A 26,056-nucleotide genomic window follows, 5' to 3' on the forward strand; every position below is an offset into this window, starting at 1 on the left:
CCCATTGGCCGGCAGGGGTTCGGCTTCCAGGACGACCCGTGCCGAGCTGAGCTCCTGCCGCATATAAAAGGACCAACGGTTGTGGCCGCTGGCTCATTCGATTAACAAGGTTCGGGCCATCTTTAGCCCTCTATTCTTCGGCTTACTGGATACTGTGAAGTGAAGTTTGTTTATTTAAGTGACTCTAAAAGTGTCCTTTAACAACATTTAACATTGGGACTACTTTAAGGACTCTAAATTTAAAGAGCTGCCGAAAGCATTGTGAAGGAGTTGAACATTTTCGAGCTTTAAGTGGATAATTGCTCGCGCCTCATTGCGCTTTATTGCACTTTGAATTAATTTCAAATTTACATGTGACCCTTGAAAGTGCTGCTGGGTGAATTGAGGAACTAGGCTGTTTTTTGGGTAAAAGTAAAACAATAAAATTAAATCAGTGAGCGAAGTCCCCTTGCTGTGAATAATATACAAGCTGAATGGGTTTTGATGTCGTAATTGTGATTTTTAGTGAGTTTTTACAGAGGAATTTAAAACCCTAGACAAAAAGGGACTTTAAAATATATATATATAATGAACTTGAATCAAAAACGTTATTAAATTAATTTTAAGAGCTTCAGTTCATGGAACTTTTTTAAAGAATAAAACAAATGTTTTAGATCAGAAAAATAAGTTGCAATTTGAGTACAGATTATGAATGGATATTTCTGATTAAGCAGCGAAAAGTCCTTAAAATGCACCTGCTTCGGATCGGCATCCTCGTTTCCTTCGTCTGGCTGGCCGCCTCCTTCAGTGCCCACCCCAATCCCAGGCGCAATGAGATCATCTGGGACGATGTGAATAAGGATCTTAGTCTGGACTCCACCACATCGATGGTGTGGCTCAACGGCAGCGATGCGGGTCCAGAGCCCAAGATGTTCGAGAGGAGCAGGGAGGTCAAGTCCCATCAGCTTCCTAGGTACACTGAAGTGGGTGAAATGGGCCAGATGCGTGTGTACAATGTGGGCGTTCTAATGGCTTCTCATTTGGGTAAGTGCTTGGGTTGGCTTGGTTGGTTCGAGATTAGATGATGAGCCGGTAAATGCCATCGCCAGATTCCCCCTTCGATCTGGAGCGTTGTGGACCGGCCGTGGATTTGGCCTTGGACGAGATCAACAAAGTGTTCCTGAAGCCCCACAATATCACGCTGTTGAAAAAGAAGGGAAGGTAAGAACAGCAGTTTATGAAAACTACAATTAAAAGTCCCATCCGTATATAACTTTCAAATTGAACCACAAGAAGGGATGAGATTCCTTTAAATCCTCGAATTTTCAAGGGGAGATCCTTTTAGAGATGGAGAAACAAAAGGACCTGCTGAAACACACTACTCACCTCTCAATAGGCTTAACTGAACTAAAAAGTTCTCCAAAACTATTTTTCCTTAACATCATTTATTTTTAACCTTCTTAATTTCAGTTACCCATCATGCTCGGGAGCCCGGGCACCAGGACTTGCGGCAGACATGCATTTCCAGGACGACGTAATCGCGTTCATAGGACCAGCCTGCGCCTTTGCCCTTGAGCCGGTGGCACGTTTGGCCGCCTATTGGAACACGCCCATCATCACCGGCATGGGAGATCAGGTGAGGCTTCCGGGGCAGGATGCGGATTCAGATGCCGACTCCTGCCTCTCGACGCTCGACTCTCGAGTCGCGTGTCAAGCGACGCAGCACGCCGCTTTCAATTATGTGGCCTCCGACTCCGGCTTCGACCCCGCGGAACGCGGAACCCCGAGCTGCGGTTTAATCCACATCCTCCTACTCCACACAGCCAGAAGCAATCACATTTAGCCACCTTAATTGTGTCGTGGTCGTACTCTTGACATTGGCAATTAAATGCTTTTCGGCTCGCTCTTTAATTTGCATTTAAGTTTGCCCGTATTACTGACAAATGGCGTTTTCCCCTCTGCCCACCTGCTGCCAGCCGCCCTCCTCGGAGGGTGAGCTCACGGTGACTTCCGGGATCCTGGGAAGGATACACAAGTGGAAGAACGAGAACACGGTAAGTCCTGCACAGAAATAGTTCAGCGGCTTAGTACCAGCTCTATTTTTGTACAGGTAAAAACACAACTTTAGGTTTAGGTTCTATAAAAGTCTACTTAAAATCTAAATAAAATTGCAGATATGTCCTGGGTATGAAAATATAAAATGTTTAAAAATTAAAAGACACCAAGAGTCATTGCAAAAGTTTATCATCTAATTGGAAAGCATATTTTTTCTATTAGTAAATTTAAATTTAAGTATAAAAACTTAAGTCAAAAATTTTTTAAAATTACACTTTTACACTCCTTTTAATGCCTGGCTTGAACCACTCCTGGCTTGAGCGACGGGCTACTAGCCCTCTCGGTACTCCTACTCCTTGCAGGGCATGTTCAAGGACAAGTCCAAGTACCCGACTCTGACCAGGATGTCCTACTGCCAGTGCCGGCTCATCCTCGTCTTCGCCAGCGTCATTCGGCAGTTCAACTGGAGGCACGTGGCCCTGCTGGTGGACAGGTCGGAGCTCTTCTCCTGGACAGTGGGCAAGAACCTGGAGTACGGACTGCGGCAGGAGGGACTGTTGCAGTTTGTGAAGGAGCTCAACGGAAACGAAGAGGAGAGCTACGAGAACTATCTCAAGGATGCCAGCATGTATGCAAGAGGTGAAAAAAGATACTTTCGAGCTTATAAGAAACGAAATCTGCGAGATTGGTGTTTAAATATTTAATTCATCTAAATATTATAAATAATTGCTTTAAGATTTAATTAATTCTACATTTTCCCTCCTCTCCAGTTGTCATCCTGTCGGTTCGCGGGGTTTTGGTGCGCAAATTCATGCTGGCGGCCCACAGTCTGGGCATGACCAACGGGGAGTGGGTCTTCCTGGACGTAGAGATCTTCCAGAGCGAGTACTGGGGCGACAAGGGCTGGGAGATGAAGGACGAGCACGACGCGAAGGCCCGCAAGGCGTATGAGGCCCTTCTGAGGGTCAGTCTCCTGCAGCCCACCAGTCCCAAGTTCCAGGACTTTGCGGACAGTGTGCGGGAGAACGCGCTCTACGACTACAACTACACGTTTGGCGAGGGCGAGGAGGTGAACTTCTTCATCGGAGCCTTTTATGACGGCGTCTATCTGCTGGGCATGGCCCTGAACGAGACCCTCACCGAGGGTGGTGACATCCGGGATGGGGTTAATATCACTCGGCGCATGTGGAACCGCACCTTCGAGGGCATCACGGGTCATGTGCGAATCGATGACAATGGCGATCGCGATGCGGATTACTCCATTCTGGACCTGGATCCCATCAACGGAAAGTTTTCGGTGGTGGCCCATTACTCAGGTGTTCATAAGTAAGAAAATACATTCCATAAATCTAAAGCATTTGATATTTTTCCTTACCTTTTTGTCAGAGTGTATTCAGCTGTTCATGGCAAGAAGATACATTGGCCAGGTGGACGCGAGGAGCCACCACCGGATATTCCGCCCTGCGGTTTCCTGGGAAACTCAACAGATTGCATTGGAAACTGTAAGATACTTCCAATTCCAAATGTTAGAAATTCATATTATAGTGTTAATTACAGTTTCAACTATAATGTACTCCGTTTTTGGCTTGGCACTCTTCTTGGGTCTTGTCTTCCTGGTTATTTGTCTTCTGCAAAAGTAAGTTACCAAAGGATGTTTTCTTAAAGTGGTTTAAAAATGTTTTAACCTACAAATTGGTTTTTCTTTTCAGGCAAAGGAAGCTCAGCAAGGAGTTGAACAACATGTCCTGGCGGGTGCGGCCCGACGACGTCCTGATCGAGATGGGCGGCATGTTTGGGTCCAAGGGCGGACTGCAGCGCCTGGATGTGGAGAACATCTCGTTGCAGCAGTTTGGCATCCACTCGGGCAGGGCTTCCATTGCCAGCTTCACCTCGCTCCCGCCCCAGGTGTACACCACCATCGGTCAGTTCAAGGGGGAGCGGGTGGCCATCAAGAAGGTGAACGTCAAGAAGGTGGACCTCACGCCGCAGCTCCTCTGGGAGATCAAGCAGGCCAGGGATGTGAGCCACGAGAACACAGTGCGCTTCGTGGGGGCCTGCATCGACCTGCCTCGGCCCACTGTGCTCATCCTCACCGAATATTGCTCTCGGGGCAGTCTGAAGGATGTGCTGGAGAACGAGGCCATCGAGCTGGACTGGAACTTCCGTATGTCCCTCATCCATGATATTGTCAAGGGCATGAACTACCTGCACAACAGCGATGTGGCCGCCCACGGAAAACTGAGGTCCTGCAACTGCCTCATCGACGGGCGATTTGTGCTGAAGATATCCGACTTTGGCCTGAGGACACTGACCACGCCCTCTGACTTTGTCCGGGATCAAAACTACTATCTGAGTAAGTTGCTCCATTTTGGCATGAGGTATTAGAGTATTGAGAGATTGAGCGTATTTCCGATTGTTCCAGAGCTCCTGTGGATTGCTCCTGAGCTGCTGCCCCTGACCTCCATTCCTGGCTGCTGTCCAGCCACGCAGCGCGGCGATGTCTACTCCTTCGGCATAATTCTGGAGGAGATTGTCAATCGTGGTGGACCCTACCAGGAGGCCCGCCAGCAAATGGACGTCCATACGATCCTGCACAAGGTGCGTCAGTGCAACGGATTCCGGCCACTCATCCGGGAGCGGGAATGTCCTCCGGACCTGCTGGAACTAATGGAAAAGTGCTGGGCGGACAACCAGGAGGAGAGGCCCACGTTCTCCACGATTCGCAGCAATATACGCACCATAATGAAGTAAGTGTCCTAAAAAGCTAGTGGTCCTATGATTAAATCCAAACCCATGCAGGGGTTTCTGTGAGAACCTAATGGATGACTTGCTGAACCGCATGGAGCAGTATGCCAACAACCTGGAGAGCCTGGTCGAGGAGAAGACCCGCCAGTTGAGCCTGGAGAAGCAGCGAACGGAGGAGCTGCTCTACCAAATCCTGCCGCGTCCGGTGGCCCAGCAACTGATGGCCGGCGATCTCGTGGAGCCGGAGGAGTTCAGCAGCGTGACCATATACTTCAGCGACATCGTTGGCTTCACCGAACTCTGTGCCCGCAGCAGTCCCATGGATGTGGTTAACTTCCTGAACGACCTGTACAGCACCTTCGACCGGATCATAGGATTCTACGATGTCTACAAAGTGGAGACCATTGGCGATGCCTATCTGGTGGTCTCTGGGCTCCCAGAACCCAATGGGGATAAGCATGCCCGCGAGATTGCTCTGATGGCGCTGGACATCCTTCAGGCCGTCAGCTCGTTCAATCTGCGCCACAAGCCGGAGTACAAGATCCAGATTCGCATAGGGATGCATTCGGGCTCCGTTTGCGCAGGGGTCGTGGGCAAGAAGATGCCGCACTACTGCCTCTTTGGCGACACCGTCAATACGGCGTCGAGGATGGAGAGCACTGGTCAGCCCGGCAAGATTCACGTCTCCTCGGCCACCAAGGCCATCCTGGACAAGTTCGGCACCTTCCAAATGGAGCAGCGCGGCGATGTGGAGCTGAAGGGCAAGGGCACCGTGACCACCTACTGGCTGAACAGCACCACCGAGGGCGAGGCACGACCTCCCACTCCCCAGATCCTCACCACCGACGAGGTGCCCTTCCCCCTGCTCTTCGCCGGCATGGGAAAGTAGTCCCGCGGATGCGGCCAACACCATATTAAAATCGATCTCCTACAAATCAGTATTATTAAAGGGTGTAGCAAAAACTCCTTTAACTCCATGAAGGCTTGAAATGTACTTAAGTGTATTTTCAGACGTGTAAGTGTATTTTCAACTCCTCCGTCCAGAAAATCGTCAGATATCTGGGACACACCTGATAAAGCTTGCATCAGATAAATATTTTATAACACATTAAAGAGTAATAAAAAAACCGATTTTACTGTTTTAGTACAATTTTATTTTGTTAACAAGAAAATATATTTTGCTTGATACCCGCAGAGCAGCGATAAAGACCTTAGAGCCAATAGAGGCAAACTTAAGAATCAGCTAAAGACTCGAAAACATGCCTTACTTTCGATTTATTATAAATAGATTTTTATTTCAACTCCGATCACATTTGAAGAACCAAAGATGATAATAACATAACTGATAAGGTGGAACTTGGGCTTAAGAAAGGAATACAACGTATATGGTACTGAGGTATATTTGGATTGGAAGAGCTGGATTTCGTAGTTGCTTTATAAGCTTCTAAAAATTGAGATATTTATTCCTGAACAGCATTACTGACATATCAAAAGTGCTATGATGATCTTTCCAAAACATGTCTCTCCAAATCTATTCATTGGTTACGGGGTTAATGTCTTCTTTTTTAAAACCCCCTTGACAATCCATTTTTGTTCATTCTGTCAAACAATTTATTCTCAAATGTTTTTTCAGTGGCTTAAATAAAGCTACGTGTGCTACATGTTTACCCACCCATTTTTTTTTTTTGGTTGCAAGTATTATTAACAATTAAAGAGATAAGGCGGTGCTTGGCCTTGGTATAAGAGTACTATATAGTACTGAGGTTAAATATTTCAACAATAAAGTGTAAAGCCAAATAAAAAGCTTTTGATATACGGTCACTTGTCCTGGGAGAAAGCTTTTCTTCCACTTTTCCAGCCCCAGCGACATCAGCTGTTCGAGCCAAAGGGATTTTCCGCAGGGGGAGGAAATCCGTATTTGCGCACAGGCGAGGAAAAAGGAATAGCCACAAAAACAAAGTGCCCGCAAAGCAGAAATAAAAGGATATATGAGTCTATAAACCGAGCCAATCGACATCTAAGAATGAGCCACCATCGGTGGGAGCACCTGGATCTGGAGTCGAAGCCAGTGCGACCCAAGGAACGAGATGCCCCTGCTAGCCATGTAGATGCAGTGTAGATACCCGGGAGCAGATACAAATACAGATACAGATACACACACACGGCCAGAAGAAGAATCCAGAGGCCACGCGTCATGAAGGTGTTCCGGTTGCGTCTGGTCAAGGTGCTCCTGCTGGGATTCCTGCTGGCGAATCTGGTGTTCCTCTATTACACCTGGAACACGCTGCTCTGGCGCCGGATAAGTAAAGCCCTTTCCGGAGAATCGCTTGCGGCGGAGGAGCCGCCAAAGGCCGCCAAACTGTCGCCGAAGGACAAGGTGCGCAATGCCAACAAGCACATACGGAAGTCCATCACCATCGTCTTCTATGGCCACTACAACTTCGAGCAGGACCTGCGGGCGAGCATAGACAGCATCCTGGACGTGATACCCAACATGCCCATCCTGGTGCTGCAAGACGGCGGCGCCGAGTATGCCTATCCGCCGGTCCACTACGAGCGCAATCTGACCGCCGGAGAGGAGCGCACCGTGGTCTTTCAGAGCCTGGCCTTCGATGTGCGGCAGTCGCGACAGGAGCTGAACCCCCTGGCCTCGATTCGCACCAAGTACGTGCTCGTAATGCCGGACAGTGTGCGGCTGAGCAGCAAGAACATCCTGCAGAAGATCCTGCGAGAGATCAATTCATTGGGCCTGCCAGGACAGCCCAAGGAGCAGCGTCCTCCCGTTCCGCCGGACGAGACCGTGCGCCGCATGGTGCTGGTCCCCTTCGCCGGCAACCTCAAGTCCTTCATCAGCTGCGTCAGGATGACCATGGATCTGCCCGACTGGACGCTGGAGCTGGTGGCCACCAACGACACCAGGCGATGTGATTTGGTGGGTATAAATATAGGGTTTATGTAATGTTGAATACAATTATTCTTCATGTATGTAATATTAACTTGTAAAAATAACCTTTGTATCTTTTGGATTTACCCATCAGTTCCTGCAGAAGCACGCCATCCTTTTAGATGCATCCGTTCTGGGCGCCATGCCCGAGCCCTTCACTTTGCCCTTCCCGGAAATGCTCTACATGCAGGCCAAAATTGCCAATCTGTCGGTGAGTGCTTCCTTCGAATTCGAATTAGAGCCAAGTAACAGCCCGAGACCTTTCAGACCACGGTGTTCCCGCAAGCCTTCCAGGAGGGCCGTCGCCTGTTCGCCTCCTTTCACACCAAGCAGCGGCGGATGGACCTGCGTCGTCGGCAGTTCCGCGAGATGTACAAGAGGCTGCAGATCAAGCGGATCGTGAGGCGGGCCTACAGGGTGCCCGGCAAGGCCCAGGCCCGGGAGGTGTGGGGCCAGGGTCACGGCCTGGTCCTGGATGGCCAGTTCTCGTCGTCGAACACCTCGCTGCCCCTGATCACCGACATCGATTTGTTCGGCTGCGAGCGGACCACCAAGTCCTGCATCGGCAGTGTGTACAACGAGAGGCCCTACTACTCGTATCTGGGCAAGCACACGCCGCCCTGCTGCCTGGACAAGCTGAGGACGACCTTCAACCACGTGCTGGAGGAGTTCGAGAACGTGGGCATCCGCTACTGGCTGGACAACCGGGCCCTGCAGAGCGCCATCGAAACGAACCACCTGTCTCCGGATGCCTACGACATCGACATTAGCTTCAATGTCCAGGACCTGGAGCGCTCCAATGCGATGAAGAAGTCGCAGAGCAAGCCGTACGTGGACAACGAGGGATTCTACTGGATCAAGGCCACCGACGGCCACTACTTCCGCGTCCAGTTCTCGAAGCCCAACCAGGTGGGCGTCAATCTGCTGCCCTATGCGATTTCCGGAACGGAGGCTAAGCCCAGTGGCTTCTTCGGCTGGAAGGCCACCACCTTCTCGGCGGACTACCTGCATCCGATGTCCACGGTGCTCTTCCTGGGCAAGAGTGTCATGTGTCCAAACAATGTGCTCGAGTATCTGGAGGAGAAGCACATCAAGGTCAAATCCGCTGACTTGGATGCGGAGGAGGACTGAGTCGGCCCAGTCTCAAAAGCACACAATTTCATAAACCTACAAAGAATTGTCTGTGAAAATGGTATTTTGATTTTATTTTACCTGCTGAACACTAAGATTATCAAATAAGATCAGTGACTATTACAATCGTGATTACCATGGAATTACATTCTGCGAAGAAGCCAATTGAAATAATTAGTCTGTCGGCTCAGTTTCTTGAAATGCAATTCAAAGGGAATGAAACAAGCATTAAAGTACAATATTTTGTAATATCTTTTGCCTGGAGATCGGACTCTTGAGATCTTTCGGCCCACTAGTATTTTTGTTAAACGCCAGACTTTAAAACGGATTTGACCACAGTTTCACTCAACCTTTATTTCGTCTTAAGCATATATACAATTTTGTGATTTTTTACATTGCTTCTAAGTTCCTTAAGTTGGTTGATAGCAAATTTTTGTTAGATTGATAGGAACGTAAAGTAACATAAGAGTCTTTTAGAACCAGCAGATCTGTATGTGTAAAATATAATACATAGAGTCAGACCATACTGTGTTTTTTTAAACTGGTTTGATATTCGGATTTAGCTGCGCACGGTTGTGGCTGCGTCGGGCACAACAGATCCCTCGGGCAGTTCCCGGACCAGGGAGAGCAGTTTCTCCAGCTTGCTTATCTGCAGGGTGTTCTGGTCGAGATAGAGCTGCTTCTTGGGCGGCTTGACCATCATGCGAAGATTGGGCGACAGCTTAAGCGATGTGGTAACTCCCCTGGGGGTAAAAGAGGGGGATAATTAAAGGTAAGAACAAATATCTCTAACTGACACCTACTTTTCGTCGCCCACCACAATGAAAGCCAGCTTCTCGTTGAAGGACAGCCGGGTGAGCTTGTTCTTCCGCTTCGGCACCACAGCCTGGATGCAGATGGCCTTGTACTTGTTCACGTTCAAATCGAAAACATGCACCTTGCCCTCGGTGGTCACCGCTGCAAACACGGTGCTCGAGTAGGGAGCCCACTTAACATCGCCCACGGCGGCACCCAGATCGAAGATGAACAGCGGATCGGCACGCATGTCCTCCCAGACCTTGACCCGCCAGTCGGCTCCGCAGGACACGAAGATGTTGCTGTTGAAGCGGTTGAAGTCAATGCGGTAGACGGACATGTTGTGGGCATTGTAGGTCATCAGGTACTTGGAGCTGAAGGCAGTGCTGCACTTGTAGATGTAGCCGCACTCGGTGCCCACCAGGAAAACCTTTGGCAGCCAAGATTAGTAACCGAAATATATCTGTAAAAAAAATCCATACACCTTATTGTCAACGGGATGGAAGACCATGCAGGAGCCCCCGCTCTTCAGGCTGATCTTGGTGCCATCCGGCCCGTCCACAAGTCCATTCTCCCGATACAAGGTGATAATGGTGGTGACCCACAGCTTGTTCTGCATGAGTATCCAGTTGAAGACCCGCCCATCGGAGGAAACCGAGAAGAAGTTTACTTCGCCGTCGGTCATGTCGAGGCCCCACTTTATCTGCCACACGCACTCTCCATGCTTGCAGTTGACTCCTTTGGACACATAAAGGGGTTCCTTGCAGTCCTCGCGCAGATTGTACACAGCCACATTGCCGTCATAGAGGCCGATTACGGCCAGGAAGGGATAAGTTGGATGGATATCGCAGCACATTACCCCACTGTCGGTTTGAACTGTAATCGGGGAAGGAATTTTATGAGGGAGTAATGCAAAGAAAGATACCTTTGTAGGACCCACTTATGTAATCCGGAAAGGAGGGATTCTTCACGGTGAAGAGGCACAAGTAACCCTCATTGGTCTGCTTCATAAAATCATCTGTGAAGAAATGGGAAATAATGATTTGTGGCCTTCACTAGATTCCCCAGAACTTACGAGATCCAAAGCACACGGCAAAGAGATCGTAGTAGCTTGGGTTAAAAAGAATATCGGTGACATTCATCTTCTTGGTCTTGTCATACTGGAACTTCCAGAGGGGCAGCAGGTTGCCCTCGCCCTCGCGGAACTCGTCGGCGGGATCCTCCCAGTAGCGATAGTCGTGGGCAATGTCGTCGTAGATATTCTGGTTGATCATGCGCTCGAGGATCTGCCAGCACTTGAGATACTTCTTGTTTAGCTGCTCCGCAATGGCGGACTTGTCGCGGAACTTCTTGGCCCTTCTGCCCCGCTTACGGTCGTCCTTCTTGGAGCCATCTTTCTGCTGCTCCTCGTAGTTTTCCAAATACGAATCGTAGATGACCCACTGCAGCACATTGGCCCCGAACTGGGAGCGGGGAGGGGGAATGGTCTGGGTGTCCACACTCTACAAGGGGAATTTTAGTATATGGAATTAATATTATAATTATGGGCTATCTAGAGCGTAGTTACCCTCTTGGGATTTGAATAGGTGAGGGCACCCCGTTCGCAATAGTTGAACTGGTTGATCAGCTTCCGCTTCTTCGAAGAAACAGCCGCCGCTTGTTGGGCGGGTTCTTCATCTTCAGGACGAGCTGCACCTTCACCTTCTCCCTCCCCCTCGCCTTCATCGCCCTCAGTGCCCTTGGCCTCCTCGTCGTCCTCCTCCTCGACCTCCTCTTCCTCCCCGGCGGCGTCCTTGGCGCTAAAGTATTATATATTATAGAAATTAAAAGATGGTTTGAACCACAATATGGTCTTTTATCTTATGAACCGTGTAAGATATACAACAACATAATCTATAAAATATAATTTTTTGTTTTTATATTACAAAGATTTTTAAGATGGTAAGAACTTCCTTTTAAGAACGTATAAGGAAGGCATTCTTCGGCAATCAATACTTACTTCGCTCCATCGTCGTCCTCTTCGCCCTCTCCCTCCTCCCCATCCACATTTTCCGCTTCGCGCTGCTCCACCACCGTGTAGTTGGGCATGGGAAGTGGGTAGCCAATCTCATCGGACTCCTCGATCTGGCGGCGACCCTCCTCCGAGTCCACGTGCAGCGAGTTGCCGGGGAAGGCGATGAGGGTCACCGTATTGCCCGGCACCGGAGCCAGGACAAACTCGCCCTCCTTGAAGCTATAGACCACCAGGTTGCGGATCACGTTGGTGTTGGTGGGCGTTAGCACCTTGGTGATCTCCTCGCCCAGTTCGGCCTCGGTGAGATCCAGCTGATCATCGGGCTTGAGCAGCTGGCGGGACTTCATCCAGGCGTCGAAGTCATCGGCGTCGCCACCGCCACCTCCGCCGCCCTCGGCCTTGTTCTTGGAGGTCCTCAGCTGGGGAAATTGGATCAACAGTATGACAAACTCACTGGATTTGTGGGCGGGTTTACGGAGTGTGGTGCATGCAACGTTCCACTGAAGGTGCCTCAAAAGAAACGAAGCCGGGAGTGGGATTCCGGGTGGGTGGTCACTTACCTGGTACTAACGCCATCCCCTGATGCCCTACGATTTGGGTGCAAACTGGTTTTTAGAGCAGGTGAGAGGATCATGAGAAGGGAAACCAAGCAGTATGCGGCATGCGACTTGAAAGGAGGTACATATATCCAAATATCGTTTGAAAGGGTTTCATTTCGGGGTGAATACCCAGGAGGCGTTACCTCGTCGCCATCCCAGTCGCCGTCGCTGGCGATCTCGGGATCCTCCTCGGGATCGGCGGTTCCTGGGGCACTCGCAACCTCTGACATTGCGATGCCTAGTCTTAGACTGATTATGATTTGAGATGGAGAGCGATCTGTCCTACTTAGCTACGACTACGAGTTGAGTTTTAGTTTGAAGAAACGACTACGGTTGTATTTACAGGTTGTACATATGGAAAGATATCGGTTATTTAGATATTTAGACACACCCAGGCACTCGTGGTATTTACAGATCCCTAACTTACAATGCGTTTCAGAATCAAAGATTATTGTTTCGGTGAGCATTTTTACATGTTATTTTTATAGAAAGATACAAAAAATATTCAAACGTAGGAATAATAAGGGTAATATTTTGAATATTAATGATACTAGTGGTATTTAATTCACTTTTTAAGATGCAGTACCTGACAACATAATATAATAGAATATATTAGTTTTCTAACTTCAATACTAGCTGGACTTTTCCAGACTTTAAAGATTTGGCTTAGGTATTTTAGATTTTGGAATATTTTTTTTATAATCCGACGTAATTTTGACTAAAGTTAAATTTGGCTAAGAATGCTTCAGTTTCCTCAAGGCTTATGATTTTGAAACGCACTGCAGTCACACTCACAGACACACAGATCTACTCAGTTGGCTAAGAGTTGCTAGTGGAGATGCAATCTAATGGTCATATACCGCCATGGCCTTGTTGGCTAGCTTCCACATCCTGGTCGATAATCGAATCTTTGTAGGGTAAGAAGGAACTAGAGGCTTTCTGGTGAGCAAGGAGCTCTAGAATCGGAAGTTTCTTTCGGGAAATCTGTCCGGCGAGAACGGCGAGGCAAGACTGAGAGCCGCCGGAAGGAACCTCGACTTAAAGCCAAGACATTCGTGATGACGTTCGCCACGTCAGCGGCCTCTTCAGCGACGAAGGCGAAAAACTTTCTGGCCCTGACGTCACTACCGACAGGATGAGGCGGAATAAACAAATTGCACACAACTCGATTAGCAGGCCCTGGGAGCGGGCAACACGGGGATAACAGCCCCCACCACCTCGGGAGATTGGTTCTTACATAAATACATATTTATTTTGATGTGCATCTAAATGGATAAGGTGAGCCTAGGGTCGTATACGTGAGTGATTTATCGACTCTTTTATTGCGTTGGGCCTGATGAGACTTCGACACTCACCAGCCCGGCAAGGGCCACATGGGTCGGCTGAAATAAATTGGTAGCCGTAACAAAATTGCACCGCTCCGATCGCTTGGGCTCCGGCTTCCCCGGCCTGGCACGCACATGGTGGCTACGGCTGCTCCACCTGCTGCCCACCGGTTGGGTCCGGAAATTGCAAATTATGTTTCGTGACAAAGTTCCATCAAGGAGAGCTGCCTGACGGAGCCTAGCTTTCAGACAAACTTATTAAAAAGTAAGCGCAGATAGGCGCAAAAAAATTTTAAAAGCAAAAATAGACTTGGCCCGCGGCAAGGACCTCGTTTTGGCCATTACGCTGCCAGCTGTCGAGGCGAAAGGATGTGTGCTTATACGGAGTGCAAAGTGTATCCAGTTCGGAGTAAATAACAATAGGAAATATTTGTTATATACATTTTAGTTACTTACCTTCCCCTTCACCTGCTTGCCATCGCCCTTTCCCGGTTTAGTTGCCATTTCTCTGGCAGTTCCTCTGAATTTGTGATTGGAATATCCCCAAGATTTAATCAAACTCTTCTAAAATTTAAATAACTCGTTTCACCAACTGAAATTAAGTGTTTTCGTTATTTTGTTTGGTTGCTCGACAGGAGCCTGAAAAGTGTTTTGATGAGTGCGTATTTCACAAAATCAACGCCAACTAAACCCTTGCTTTACGTAATCCTGTGGGGCAGGACCATCCGCCATTTATTGGCATAAGGACTTTGTTTGTTTCAGTTTCTATAGAAATTTGGCAATCGCCCTACGCACCAGGTTACGGTTGCCGTTTGCATATCGATTTGGTAAAGGAATTGCGTCTAGGAGTGGAGTTAAACTCCTTCAAAAGGTTGGTTTCGCAGGGAGTTCAGTCAGTTACCGAGGAGAGGTTCCAAGATTGGCAGTCTTGTAAGAATAAATTACGAACAAATTTGATGCATTGATCTATTTCTTTAGTCTCCTAATCCAGCAATTTTCTAATCCTAGTGTAAAAACCTAACTTTTTCACCGCGTAGAATTCGAAATAAAATCAATAGAGGATATTACTAAATAAGGAAAGTTTTTAGAAAAGGTAATGTAAAACTAAATCAATGTTTTTTAAATAGAACTCATTTCAGCTGAACTTATAAAAATAAGAAATTAGGAAATTACTAATTAATGTATTTCAAACATCACAGTCTCCAAGATCTACATTTTTCCTTCAAGCATTGGGAGATCCATTTGTTAAGTAATAAAGCTTGTTTACTTAAACATAGCTCCATTTAAAACCATGTTCAAGTCTTTCTGTTTTGATTTAAATAATTAAACTACTACAAATCAAGCTACTGGGGTGATTCAGCTGGATGCACCGATCTGGGGTCGAACCAACAAAGCGTGCTCATTAAGATCAAAAGATTGTTATCTGCGGGGTCGCCCGCGAGTAATAAAGTGACAGTGCCGGCAGCGGTGACCAAAACCCAAATGAGCGGGTCCGCTGTGGTGACGAGCTCTTTGATTGGAACGCCTCTCGATGCGACATGCATATCAATTAATTACGACTGTTACATTTGGCTGGGCCGCGGTGGACACCGCGTCAGGCGGCATTGGGTAATGTGATTGGGGATATTGCAACAGAATACAAGACCTGGGAGCGATTGCAAATCGCTGGGCAGTCGGATGTCGGACGCACTGCGGCCGAACCCGTGCAGTTGGCCGAATTTATTCAAATCAGTTGAATTCCACGCGGGGAAGCGTATAGGTGTCGTCTCTCTCCGGATCGCCGTAACAATTGCAATGTGCAAATACGTCTTAATTGCTGCACTGGCCGTAATGGTAAGTGGGCAATTAAAGCAGCCACCCACCGCCCAATAATCACGCCATTAACATTGCCCTTGGCTGCACAGTGCTCCCTGGTCCGAGTGCGAGCCACGCTGCACGATCTGCCCGGGGTCTTTGACTTCTCCAACGTGGATCTGGTGAACTTCCAGTACTTCAAGAACCTGCCCTCGCAGGATCCCCGGACCGCAGCCACCGCCAACCCCTTCCTAGAGCACTTTCAGAAGAAGAAGGCCGTGCTGGACTACCTCGACCGCCTGTTTTTTGGCAACTCGCCGTTCCAGCAACCCAGCGAGATTCCCTTCGATCCTCACTTTGGGCGCTCTTGGCGTCCAGTCTACGAGCGGAAATTTGGATATCGCGGGGAGCGCCTGATCGCTGCTCTGGGCTCGGGCTACTCGGTCTCCCAGTTGCGGCACTTTGGAGCCATTCCCCGGGAGTATGGCACTCCCCACTATCCTAGTTGAGTGAGGATTGCCATCGCATTGCTCTAGATAGTGTATTTATGGAATAAACTTAAGATACGATACGTGACTGTAAACCTGTAATTGAATTGAACGGGGAAGGATTTGGACACCAACTACTGTGAGTTGGTGTTGTATCTAGGCTTGGAAAATCCTTCAAATTATTGAACAAACGTTAGATAATGTAACATTAGGAAACTCTTCGAAAGCAATTTTTTTTAAGGGTCAGTAGATGGTATATATGCTATATAGCAATTCAATTTCTTGGTAAGTGAAGATAACCCAATCCCAAATGACTAGGATGCTTGCATTCCTTGTGGATCTTGTTATATTTACGGTATAAACTTAGGCGCTACGATTTCAGACCCTCCGCTTCTGCGTGGAAATGTAGAGGACGTTGTTGCCGCGGATGAAGGCATCTCCGTACTTGTTCTTCAGCTGGCCGTTCACGTACTCCTCCGTTTGCTCCAGGCAGATGTTCATGTAGCCATCCAAGCAGGCCAAGACCCCTGGAAGAGAATACATTAGGATTATAATGTTAAATATGAATGAAATAGCATAAACTAGATGGTAACCAAGTAGATGGTAGCGGGAGCCCCAACGTGATTGCCGGCTTTATTTATCCAAGGCTTTTGAGCCTACCTCGGTAGTCCACGCCGTTGTTCAGCTTTACGGCCACGGGGCGACCGTGTATCTGGTTGATGAACTGCGACAGGGCCTCTTTCCGGGACATATTTGTTTAATTATTTGTAAATAAATGCAAAATCTGAAATTGTTTGGTAAAATTATAGCAATTGACAAACAAGTTGGTATTTTATCACTGTTATGCTACGGTCACACTGGCAGATATGGCCACATCGATAACGATATTTCTTTGGCGGTAAGAATTACCAAGTTTTGTTTACCCAAAAGACATGTAAGCGTCAAAGAAAATAAGGAAACTAAGGCAATGCAACAAATTAAATATTAAACTTGAAGAATAAATGAATGTCACAGCCGAGAAATTTTCTCATTTCAACTTATAGATAGGGCTCCCCAAAACAGTGCTGTAAAATGTGAAATGGTACTGACAGCGCCATCTGTTGCTCAAGTTGTTAAAAATTTCAAACCGTTATGGGAATATAAAAAATGTTTAATTTAAATAAAGCGGAGAATGGAGAAAACATAAATTATAAGCTACAATGCATCTATAAATTATAAGTCCTAGTGTATGCCCTCCAGAGGCGTGTAGGTCTTGTACTGATACAATTCCGGGCCACCGTAGCCGTAGAGAAGTTTGCCGCGACCATGTTCATCGTAATAGGGGTAACGGTATTTCGGCCTGAAATTCAAAAGATATTTTAGAAAGAGAAGTTTTGGGTAACATTTGGAAATACCTTTCGAAGTACTGGAAGTTTGGAGCCCTTGGCTGAACTGTGGCAAATGATGAGTGCACCACAAATGCTACAATAAACAAAAGGAACTGGAAAATAAAAAAAGGTTTATGATACATTTAAAAATTAATAAAGTACAACAAATAATTTTAGGAATAGCAATTGTTAGGTTTAAAAATAACAGATCGGGGTTTTTTTTTGATATTTAGTTAATCCATGAAACATATGATTTCATTTGTTTTAATATTGAAAAATTACGAAGTACCAATCTGTTTAAAATAATGTAGGGACCGACACTTCTTCAGCTTTCCCCATTATTTCATTTCGTTAAAATTAAAACCAGTTTACTTGATATATTATCACTGCAACATTTAAAGTATTTGTGATTTTGGCCAAAAAAACTGGTGCGTGCTTTCAGTAAAAGCCGTATTTGTACTTAATGTGCAATAAAAACATAGTTTTGTGAAAGTAGTTCGATTACCCGAAACACGATTAGGGAAGTTAAACAATTAAAGCCCGCAAATGCTCAATAGCTCACTATGTCAGCGCACGAAAGTGGTAATACTCGCAGCTGGCCGACGTCTTCCCAGAAATCTCTTTCCGGCGTTTAGGCCAACTTCAAGGCAACGGTTTAAACGCTGGTTATGCAATTGCACCAACAATGCCCATAACCACGATGCGCAACTTGGCCACAACTCGTTGCCCGGAGATTATGACACAATTCGCCTGGCTTTCAACCCGGCCAAGAGAGAAATTAAGAGAAAGATCGCTGGATCGCGTCTTTCAAGGTCTCCCCAGCGAAAGAGAGAGCCTTCGAATTTGGCCCACATACGGTTCGGAAATGTGTCAATTGTCTGGCAGTCGAAAACAAATGGATTTTGAAAGAAGAAGCGACCGCAGCTCATCGGAAATTCAAGTCACAATTTCCGACGATCGCAGACGGTTTTCTTTCGGCTGCGACTTTCGCGCAGAAAAGGCGGAAATTGTGTCAGTGGGCGCCAAGACTTGTTAATTGGGGAGGCAAACCCTAGAAGCAACCTCCGCCTCAGACGATCTAAGACTTACGGGCAGCAGCAGAGCGTTCAACATGGCCATGGTTTTTCGGTTACGGATATATAGGCAATCCCCGATCGCTGGCGTAACGGTAAAGCTATGGAAGGGCGGAGCGGTACGAAGATGTTCGCCGATCGCGTTTTGTTTGGCAACTGAATTGCATTGCCAGAAGACAGGCGGCCAAAGCCGAGCTCCGCGAAGAGAGCCAGAAAGCTCGCGAAGAGAGTTGGAGCTTCGAAGTTGGGCTTGAAGACTTGAAGCCAGGCTCCGTCATCTATCTCTTCTAGTACTCGTGGTAAGATATAATAGTGCTTTTCTGATACCTCTAATTGAAGTCAAATCATTGGCTAACCTTTTGGAATATAAGTAAATTAAATGATCACTTAACTTAAATTTAAATAATATTATTATAATTTCGGAAGCTTGCCTGATCCAAAATAATAACTAAAATCTAAAATACACTTAAGGCCTTAAATATAGAATTTTTTGAAGGGTGTAGAGAACTAATTTTAAAAATAGGAGCATACATTTATTCAATTAATTTAATAATTGTATCATAGATTATACCATAAATACTATCATTTCTCGTTCATATATGATATTCGCCTAGGCACACTCACTGGGTGCGCTTCGTCACTACGTGGGCTGCCAGCCACAGTGACGCGATATAGTAAATAAATTTGTATTTATTTGTTTAAGTTTAGGAATATCTTAAAAGTTTAAAACTAACTAGTTTGGTTTTATTGCTTTAAACTTGGTTTCAGCAAAAAAAACAAATAGTTTCTCCCGGTGCTTTGTAACTTATATGTTTACTTAATCTAATGATCCTCTAGATTTTACAACTCACGGGGAAAGTGAAAGTCCTGAAAAAACAAAGACTTGGCGCATTTCTCACCAGCACTTAGGCTGCCGGAAATGTATGTTTACAAACAAAAAGTATGGCCTAAAGACTCACCTGAGCCGACTCACGTAGGCTCTTATTTTTTCTGTTGGCTAAGAGAACTGCTGAGACTCCAAAGAGCGGCTAAAAGAGCTGGGAAACAGCTGTTCAGGTGGGCAGAGACGGAATTGGGGCCACATTACCAAAGTGGTTGCTTGTGGACCATCCAGTCGATGGTCACCTCGGATCGAGATGACGGTGGACCCATATTATGTAACTCCTGCAGCCATAAAAGAGTCATGCTCCGTCGGAAACTTAGCTGCCAACCAGTTTTTGCTTTCTTTATTTCGCGACTCTGTGCCATTTCTTCTCAGCTCCGGCGCACTTTCTTCGCCTTGCATTTGCATTTTCGCATTTTTCCTTGGGTTTCTGTTTCTGTTCAACATTATCTCCACCTTTTTTTAACATTTTTTTCAGCTTGCTTGGAGCGCTTTTGGTTGGCGGCAAATGAATGGCAGTAACCTCTGGCGAATACGCGTACTTAGTTCCGTCTGCCATGAAAACCAATTTGGTCTGTCATTAAACTAAACTAAAAAAAGTAAAACAGTTCATAAAGTCAAACAAGAGCACGGCGAAGCCGGCTTTTCAAGTACCTGCTCGAAGGTCGGAAGCAGAGCCACAGATCGGAGATCATATTCCATTAATAGGCTCTGAAAACCTTAAAACTGATTAAATTACAAGGAAGTGGATAACTTAAAAAGTTTACCAAAATGTTATTATATATTATAACCACTTTTATATTACATAAGATTAATCAGAATAATTCATTATTATTTTTTCATTATTATTTTTTTGGCAACAAACTTTTTTTTAATTTTCAAATCCGTTAAAATTTGTTAGCCAAATTGTGACTCGGCTCTAATCTCTCAGTCCCTCTCTGTCTTTCTCTCGATTTCTGGCTGACTCTCCGCTCGGGCTGTGTAACTTCTCAAACTTGGTTTGGTTTGCCATATTTTGTTGCCGCTCGAGAGGTGATTTTTATTTTCAATATTTTCGAGTTGGCGCTTGGCTGCGTTTTATGCAACTACGCGATTTCTGCGATCCGCAGTCTTCAGTGATCAATGGTCCAGTGACTCGCACGGGCGGCTCTTCAACCTGAGAAAAACAGACTCGAGTCGAGACAATGCTACACCTGAGATTTGGCTTTATGGCGGCTGTAAGTGTACCGAAATGTGGTTAAGGCGGAGTAAATAAGCCATGAATAAATCGTTAAGAGCAGTGCGGAGGCAGGCAAATGTTAGTGTTAAGTGAATGCCAACGGCGGAATGTGTTATATGGGGCGTATGAGTAATAAACGCTGATCGATCACTTTCTTGTGCAATCTAATTAACCGTCGCCTCCTCTGTCGTGACTAAAACAATACCTTAGATTGTCAAAAATTTTAAACTAAATTAATTAAGTAATACAAAGTGTTTATTTATATTATTATTTGTATTATTTTAATGTTCTAGCAGACAGGGAGCTCTAAAACGTTATTGTTGTTCTAGTATATAAAAGTAATTTCTAAAATACAAAGAGAATACTTTTTGAGTGTAATTTATAGGTATATTAAATATTCTTTATGTTTGTTAGTTGCCTCTGGTGCTGATGCTTCTGCTCAAGGTTAGCCCACCCGCAGATGGCTTTATTATCCGTCTGATAACCGAAACGCTGCAGAACAACGTGGCTGGTGAGCCGATCCTTCACGAAAGGACTTCCTGGGACTTCGATCCGGAGGCGGCAAAGAAGGCGAGGTCGTTGTACTACGAGGTAGGGAAATAAATAAAAAATGATATAAATGATATATATGTGAACCTTGCCCATTTCAGAAAAATGGATTCCGCTCGGCCAAGTTTATCGAGCGACTGGGCGTGGGTCTGGATGGGCGGCACGAGGATCGGCGGGCGGAGCAAGGACATCGGGATGTGGGCCGCCTGAACGGGGAGCACAATGTGAACTATCCGCCTCCGCCGGCTTAGCCGTAAATAATTATGATTTAAATTTAACTCTTGTTTCGTTTGCCAAGCGTAATCCTCGCTGAGTGGTTGGGCTGGGGAAAATATGGGGGGAATCCAGTACATTGTCATCATTTTAATTTGCAGCGATTAATTGTCATTGTGCGCATTAATGTGCTTCACAAGGATTTGCGTAATTTGCACAACGTTGCCGCATGCAACTGCGGCATATGTACGGCTATATCCCCCTTTTCCGTGCGACTTACTGGCTTACTGTCGATAGGATGGGCTGGGGGGAAGTCCCTGAGTCCCTCGGTCCCCTGCAATGTTGTTGTGGTTTTAATAAACGTTATTAGCCGACAGGCAGCGCTGCCTGCGACTGCAAATTGCCGCAATTACATTTGGCTCAAGCGAAAAGCAGCGGCAGCTACTTACTTTCGCAATTTTTGTAATTTCATAATTCTGTCGCGTAATTGAAGCCAATTTCGCTTCGAGCTGAATCAGGACAACGCCAAATGGCAGGCCGGGTGGCAAAGTGGAGTGCAGGTGTGGGGGTGGGCGGCTTGAGTTGTTCCACATCAATTTGGAAAAGCGGTGAAGCGGACGGCAATCCTGGGAAAGTGTTTTGCAATTTAATTTTAGCAAAATGTGGGGCATACTTTTGGGCCCAAAGTCGAATTTATCAATGTATCTTGAAGATTTCTACTCGTAGTTCCTTTGAGTTTTTCCCTCAGCAAACAACATGGGAAATAAAAGTAAAGTTAAACCACTGAAAACCAAAAAAAAATAACTTGTATAAAATCTGGCAAACATATAGGTAAGTATACCTTTCCGGATAAATTAATATGAATAATCGAACAAGTTCCTTTTGATATAAGAAATTTATTTAGTTAATTAACCCAGATTTAAGGGGGAATTTATAAATTTCAGCAAGGTTTTGAAATCACTTCTAAATGTAATTGTAGGTGTCTAAAAGTATGTTCATTGTTCATTGTACTTTTAAGATTAAAACATATTGATCATTTATTTTAAATAAATCTGGAAATATTGCAACTAACAAAGGCGAAAAAAATGATCGTCTCAAGCGCCACTTTTCCAATTTAAGTGCCCTGGAAAATTTGGTGTGCATTTTTTTAAAATTAAAAAAGAGCCATGTTATGTAATCTTCATTAAATAAGTATGTATTAGCGAATCGCCCATGAATCCGATTGCCAGAATCGAGGGCCGACAATCACGGATTAACGCGAACAATGGCAACCGCAACTGTAGCAACTGCGGCATAAGCTGCAACTGTTGCAAGTGCAACTGCAGCTGCGTGTGTGCTGCGGAAATGAACTGCCGCCCAAATGATGCAGCCAGTGCAGGCGGCAAACTGCTGCGTTAAATAAATAAAATTACGCCCAATTTGCGGCTCTTTCGGATCGGCGGCCAGAGGAAACGCAGAACGGAAATTACATTACAGCTGCAGAGTGCGCGAAAAGCCACGAGTGCGTATGCGTAATGCGAGGCCAAGCGGCGATAACACCATAAAATTGTTTAATAAATTGTTAATACAACATTGTAAATATTCCATTGATAAGCCGAGGTTCCCCCCCTTCCACTTTACTTGGAAAAAAAGCAACCCATGCGAACCGCAGCAGTTGTTCCTGTTTATGACACTAATTTAATACGAAATCAAACAGTCATCGCCATCTCGATAAGACGTGCGGGTTGACTTTTATTAAAGGCAAGTGTAAATAAAATCATAATGATATTTCGCCAGGTTCGGGGCCCCGGTTCCGATCCCGGTGCCCGAGTCCCCGACGAGGTGCATGCATTCATTAGCCTTATCAGCTCACTCAACATCAAATAAAATGTTTAATAATACAAGTGGGCGGCTTTGGGGGCGCTGGTCGGAGTGGGCGGGGTCGCCGAGTGGCAAACTCGATAATAATGACGGGATATCACATCAGGTTGAATCAATTGTCGCGTTGTTGGGTATTAACTTTCATTTTGTGACGATTTTCCCCTGACATCAATTGCTGTGAAAGCGGATTACTTGTCATAAAAATGTGCGCACAAAAAAGGGAAATTTATGTAAACGCTGTGGCAAATGGTGGGGGAAAGTGGGGCTTTCCTTTTTGAATGGGTGCTAAATGTTTTTTGATACTATTATTATTGGACAGGTAGGACCGATGAATGGCTTCAAGCCGGGGCGATGGAAATACTCTACTCTAAGCAGGTTGCTTGATTAAATTGGATCCGTGGATTTGTTTAAATGAGGCAAAGGTTTCCCTTCCCTAAGAAAATAATTATCAAACTTATACATAAGATATATATCTTCTAAAAATAAAATCCTTTTTATTTTTAATGTGGTTCTGATTAAGAGTATTATGAAGTATAAAAAACTTTAAAAACTGCAATCGAAAAACCGAATAGTTTTCTATTAAAACGATTTATTTCTATAGAAATAATCCTGGTAGAAACTTAATTCTTCTTATTTTTCGATTTTTCGATTTAGAGCATTGCAAAGTCCTTAAACCTTAAAAATGTCAGTTCTAAAACCGATTAATTTGTTTTATTTTGGCTCATTTAGTTCCTTTTTATGGGACGATCCCTATTGAATATGTATTGGCTAGACATTGCATTAGTCGCCTGGCATTTGTAAACACGTAACCCCAACGTAACCAATTCAGGAGGCCCATCTGAAAAGCATTTCCTCATTTGGCGGCTCCCAAGCCCCCAGGTCGCTGATTATTGGTTCAATGTACCTGAAGGACACTTTCCCATTGCAAAAATAAGGGGCAGTGGGGTGGGGCCGAGGTGGTGGAATGAATTTCTTAATGCATTTCCGTTGCGCAATTGAAGCCAGGCCACAAGGCGGGGCAAGGACTCCGGCGGTGGCTAATGCACGGGCCGCAGCCACAATAAATGTCAACTTGTCCCGCATGCAAGTGAAGTGTATCCTGGGACGGGGCAGGTCCTTTCACAAGAAAGGCCAGGCTAACCGAGGACAGAGAGACCGAAAGGCAAATCAACTTTGCTTGCGCATAAAATGTAATTTATAAAATGTAATATAATATCAACAGCACACAGCGAGCGCAGATTGTGGGGTCATCCCACAACAATGCCATAATGTCAACTGCCTTTTGTCCTTGCGGCTGCTTCTGCTGGCTACCCGCTGCTGCTCTCCTTGCCCATCCTCCCATCCTAACCCGGCAGCATTTATTTTATTTCATTAAAAGCGGGAGCACAGAGGAAAATCAGCTGGTCCTGTGAAATAAATATTCTATAAGCCACATGCATTTTTTTAAAACAGAAAGAGGTCAAAAATATGTGTAAAACAGCTAATATTGGCAATTAAAATTTATAAATTAGATCAAGAATATTTTCCAAAGCCCTAAAATAAATATTGTATTTGTAAAAACATACTTATAAGATGTAGCATACTTTTATTTTTAATATTTTAATGAAATTTTGTTTAATTTGTAAGGACTAATCTCATATGATCTCTTTATAATGATACTATAATAATAGAGTGAACTAACTAATTAAAAAATTGTTGTGCAAGAGACTCTTTTGCTCTCTTTCTATGCGTGCCTTTAGCTATCCCTTTCTGGAGCAGCAGGAGGTCCTTTGGCATATCCTTGTGCCTTTTTATTTGAGGGTAATTGCAATGCTAGCTGGGCGAATTTAAATTTTATCATTGCGCCCGCATCTGTCGCTGACAGATTAGTTAGTTACTCCTCTTATCTTCCGCTAGGTCCTTCAGATTGGTCCTTGTTGCTGCCCCGATCCATTGTGTGGCTGCCATAATTTTGTCAAGCAATTACTCATTATACTCATAAATATAAACTCGGTGGGTATGGCAAGTATATGCAAGGTCAACTAAATCCCTAAACACTACCAATTTACGAAAAATATGCCATATAGATGTACAATATTGAGCCTAAAACATGAAATACATTCTTTTCATCGGAAATGATTGAAATTCTTATATATTCACTGGCTTGGAAAAGGTAATGTAAATTCACAAGCATGTGCATGTAATATTTCCAATATGTTTGCCAAAGGATTTCTTTTCTGAGCTCAAAATGCAAATCCATTATGCCACAACGTCCTCGACTAATACTAATGCACTGGGCAAACTTTGAGGCAGGCTTTTTCGCATTGTTTGCGCTGATTTCTAGCCATTGTTAAACGTATTAGGAATGTGTGTACAGACGAAATATAATAATGGCATAGGTCTGGAAGTTTAAAAGCATCTTCAAGTAGAAAATTGGCTGAGAAAACAGTGCTCATAATGGAAAAGGTTTGGCAATTGTACAAATAGGCGCAAGCAAAAGATGGAAAATGGTTTTTATTGTTATTGTAAGCCTTGTGAAATGCGAAATTTTCATCAAAATATTAGCAAACATATCATGAGATATATTTTTCAAAGATTAGAGCCTCTTCTTCTCAAGAAACAACCACGGGGTAAATACATTTTTATTAAAAAATCTTGAGCAAATTACAGTCATCAGTTGGTAAGCCAAATCAAACATTTCCTGCCCAGCCAGTGGATATTCCGACAACCTTCTATTTAATTCGGTTTTTTCTCTGCCGTTGCTCTTGGCCCTTTGCCACTCGAATTCACTTGATTACAAAGTAATTTATTGGCAAAACGAAGAGTCACAGGAGCGGCAGCAGCCACAAGGAGCTGGATAAACAAGGATTTGTCTCAATGACAGTCCTCTGACCTCCCACCGCCCCTTTAACCTATCCGCTGTGCATACGAAATGCGGCAAATCCCAAAAATCAACAAACAAATGAAAAGAAAATTCAATAAAATACGAACCGAATCGTCGACTGCTACTTTTTCTCTGCTTTCTTTTCTGGTTTGGAGGGGAA

At 45.2% G+C, this 26,056-nt stretch overlaps 7 protein-coding genes across 8 annotated transcripts; 4 read left to right on the top strand and 3 right to left on the bottom strand.

Moving 5' to 3' along the window:
• The first annotated feature begins 728 nt into the window (after positions 1-728).
• On the top strand, positions 729-5,668 carry LOC108022069 (atrial natriuretic peptide receptor 1). The gene is made up of 11 exons (XM_017090913.1): positions 729-1,023; positions 1,089-1,200; positions 1,450-1,615; positions 1,956-2,033; positions 2,397-2,673; positions 2,805-3,360; positions 3,421-3,536; positions 3,592-3,670; positions 3,744-4,387; positions 4,457-4,781; positions 4,834-5,668. Exons 1-11 carry the CDS (start codon positions 729-731, stop codon positions 5,666-5,668), a joined length of 3,483 nt encoding a protein of 1,160 aa, XP_016946402.1.
• Positions 5,669-6,465: 797 nt separating this feature from the next.
• LOC108022920 (ribitol 5-phosphate transferase FKRP) lies at positions 6,466-9,380 on the top strand. Its single transcript, XM_017092131.3, has 3 exons — positions 6,466-7,711; positions 7,818-7,934; positions 7,991-9,380. Exons 1-3 carry the CDS (start codon positions 6,974-6,976, stop codon positions 8,852-8,854), a joined length of 1,719 nt encoding a protein of 572 aa, XP_016947620.1. The 5' UTR covers positions 6,466-6,973; the 3' UTR covers positions 8,855-9,380.
• On the bottom strand, positions 9,189-14,468 carry LOC108022919 (dynein intermediate chain 2, ciliary). 2 transcript variants are annotated; one of them, XM_017092129.3, is made up of 8 exons: positions 14,044-14,468; positions 11,649-12,082; positions 11,217-11,448; positions 10,725-11,151; positions 10,590-10,667; positions 10,134-10,525; positions 9,658-10,079; positions 9,189-9,597 (listed from the first exon to the last, which is right to left on the bottom strand). In XM_017092129.3, exons 1-8 carry the CDS (start codon positions 14,089-14,091, stop codon positions 9,414-9,416), a joined length of 2,217 nt encoding a protein of 738 aa, XP_016947618.1. In that variant the 5' UTR covers positions 14,092-14,468; the 3' UTR covers positions 9,189-9,413. The 2 variants fall into 2 exon arrangements, with proteins under 2 accessions (XP_016947618.1, XP_050743441.1); XM_050887484.1 differs by lacking the exon at positions 14,044-14,468 and adding an exon at positions 13,123-13,275.
• Positions 14,469-14,534: 66 nt separating this feature from the next.
• Positions 14,535-15,957, top strand: LOC108022216 (uncharacterized). Its single transcript, XM_017091070.3, has 2 exons — positions 14,535-15,420; positions 15,492-15,957. Exons 1-2 carry the CDS (start codon positions 15,265-15,267, stop codon positions 15,888-15,890), a joined length of 555 nt encoding a protein of 184 aa, XP_016946559.1. The 5' UTR covers positions 14,535-15,264; the 3' UTR covers positions 15,891-15,957.
• A 240-nt stretch (positions 15,958-16,197) lies between these two features.
• Positions 16,198-16,718, bottom strand: LOC108022217 (U6 snRNA-associated Sm-like protein LSm6). Its single transcript, XM_017091071.3, has 2 exons — positions 16,530-16,718; positions 16,198-16,396 (listed from the first exon to the last, which is right to left on the bottom strand). The coding sequence occupies exons 1-2, from the start codon at positions 16,618-16,620 to the stop codon at positions 16,248-16,250; spliced, it is 240 nt and encodes a 79-aa protein (XP_016946560.1). The 5' UTR covers positions 16,621-16,718; the 3' UTR covers positions 16,198-16,247.
• A 280-nt stretch (positions 16,719-16,998) lies between these two features.
• LOC108022386 (uncharacterized) lies at positions 16,999-18,454 on the bottom strand. Its single transcript, XM_017091269.3, has 3 exons — positions 18,326-18,454; positions 17,264-17,349; positions 16,999-17,208 (listed from the first exon to the last, which is right to left on the bottom strand). Exons 1-3 carry the CDS (start codon positions 18,353-18,355, stop codon positions 17,091-17,093), a joined length of 234 nt encoding a protein of 77 aa, XP_016946758.1. The 5' UTR covers positions 18,356-18,454; the 3' UTR covers positions 16,999-17,090.
• A 1,797-nt stretch (positions 18,455-20,251) lies between these two features.
• On the top strand, positions 20,252-21,238 carry LOC108022402 (uncharacterized). Its single transcript, XM_017091288.3, has 3 exons — positions 20,252-20,409; positions 20,826-21,002; positions 21,062-21,238. Exons 1-3 carry the CDS (start codon positions 20,377-20,379, stop codon positions 21,209-21,211), a joined length of 360 nt encoding a protein of 119 aa, XP_016946777.1. The 5' UTR covers positions 20,252-20,376; the 3' UTR covers positions 21,212-21,238.
• The last annotated feature ends 4,818 nt before the right edge of the window (positions 21,239-26,056 follow it).

The sequence above is a fragment of the Drosophila biarmipes genome, chromosome 2R (assembly GCF_025231255.1).
Source record: "Drosophila biarmipes strain raj3 chromosome 2R, RU_DBia_V1.1, whole genome shotgun sequence".
NCBI classification, from domain to species: domain Eukaryota; kingdom Metazoa; phylum Arthropoda; class Insecta; order Diptera; family Drosophilidae; genus Drosophila; species Drosophila biarmipes.

What these genes read in the sequence shown, in the direction of transcription:
- LOC108022069 (XM_017090913.1), top strand. Translation starts at nt 729, where the DNA reads ATGCACCTGCTTCGGATCGGCATCCTCGTTTCCTTCGTCTGGCTGGCC. An exon ending in TCACCGGCATGGGAGATCAG is followed by an intron (nt 1,616 to 1,955) that starts GTGAGGCTTCCG and finishes ACCTGCTGCCAG; the next exon opens with CCGCCCTCCTCGGAGGGTGA. An exon ending in GGATCAAAACTACTATCTGA is followed by an intron (nt 4,388 to 4,456) that starts GTAAGTTGCTCC and finishes CGATTGTTCCAG; the next exon opens with AGCTCCTGTGGATTGCTCCT.
- LOC108022920 (XM_017092131.3), top strand. Translation starts at nt 6,974, where the DNA reads ATGAAGGTGTTCCGGTTGCGTCTGGTCAAGGTGCTCCTGCTGGGATTC. An exon ending in ACACCAGGCGATGTGATTTG is followed by an intron (nt 7,712 to 7,817) that starts GTGGGTATAAAT and finishes TTTACCCATCAG; the next exon opens with TTCCTGCAGAAGCACGCCAT. An exon ending in CCAAAATTGCCAATCTGTCG is followed by an intron (nt 7,935 to 7,990) that starts GTGAGTGCTTCC and finishes GAGACCTTTCAG; the next exon opens with ACCACGGTGTTCCCGCAAGC.
- LOC108022919 (XM_017092129.3), bottom strand. Translation starts at nt 14,091, where the DNA reads ATGGCAACTAAACCGGGAAAGGGCGATGGCAAGCAGGTGAAGGGGAAG. An exon ending in TGCCGTGTGCTTTGGATCTC is followed by an intron (nt 10,668 to 10,724) that starts GTAAGTTCTGGG and finishes ATTTCTTCACAG; the next exon opens with ATGATTTTATGAAGCAGACC. An exon ending in TCCATCCCGTTGACAATAAG is followed by an intron (nt 10,080 to 10,133) that starts GTGTATGGATTT and finishes TGGCTGCCAAAG; the next exon opens with GTTTTCCTGGTGGGCACCGA.
- LOC108022216 (XM_017091070.3), top strand. Translation starts at nt 15,265, where the DNA reads ATGTCGGACGCACTGCGGCCGAACCCGTGCAGTTGGCCGAATTTATTC. An exon ending in TTGCTGCACTGGCCGTAATG is followed by an intron (nt 15,421 to 15,491) that starts GTAAGTGGGCAA and finishes TTGGCTGCACAG; the next exon opens with TGCTCCCTGGTCCGAGTGCG.
- LOC108022217 (XM_017091071.3), bottom strand. Translation starts at nt 16,620, where the DNA reads ATGTCCCGGAAAGAGGCCCTGTCGCAGTTCATCAACCAGATACACGGT. An exon ending in CAACGGCGTGGACTACCGAG is followed by an intron (nt 16,397 to 16,529) that starts GTAGGCTCAAAA and finishes ATTCTCTTCCAG; the next exon opens with GGGTCTTGGCCTGCTTGGAT.
- LOC108022386 (XM_017091269.3), bottom strand. Translation starts at nt 18,355, where the DNA reads ATGGCCATGTTGAACGCTCTGCTGCTGCCC. An exon ending in TGAACGCTCTGCTGCTGCCC is followed by an intron (nt 17,350 to 18,325) that starts GTAAGTCTTAGA and finishes TTTATTTTCCAG; the next exon opens with TTCCTTTTGTTTATTGTAGC. An exon ending in AACTTCCAGTACTTCGAAAG is followed by an intron (nt 17,209 to 17,263) that starts GTATTTCCAAAT and finishes TTTGAATTTCAG; the next exon opens with GCCGAAATACCGTTACCCCT.
- LOC108022402 (XM_017091288.3), top strand. Translation starts at nt 20,377, where the DNA reads ATGCTACACCTGAGATTTGGCTTTATGGCGGCT. An exon ending in GATTTGGCTTTATGGCGGCT is followed by an intron (nt 20,410 to 20,825) that starts GTAAGTGTACCG and finishes TATGTTTGTTAG; the next exon opens with TTGCCTCTGGTGCTGATGCT. An exon ending in CGAGGTCGTTGTACTACGAG is followed by an intron (nt 21,003 to 21,061) that starts GTAGGGAAATAA and finishes TGCCCATTTCAG; the next exon opens with AAAAATGGATTCCGCTCGGC.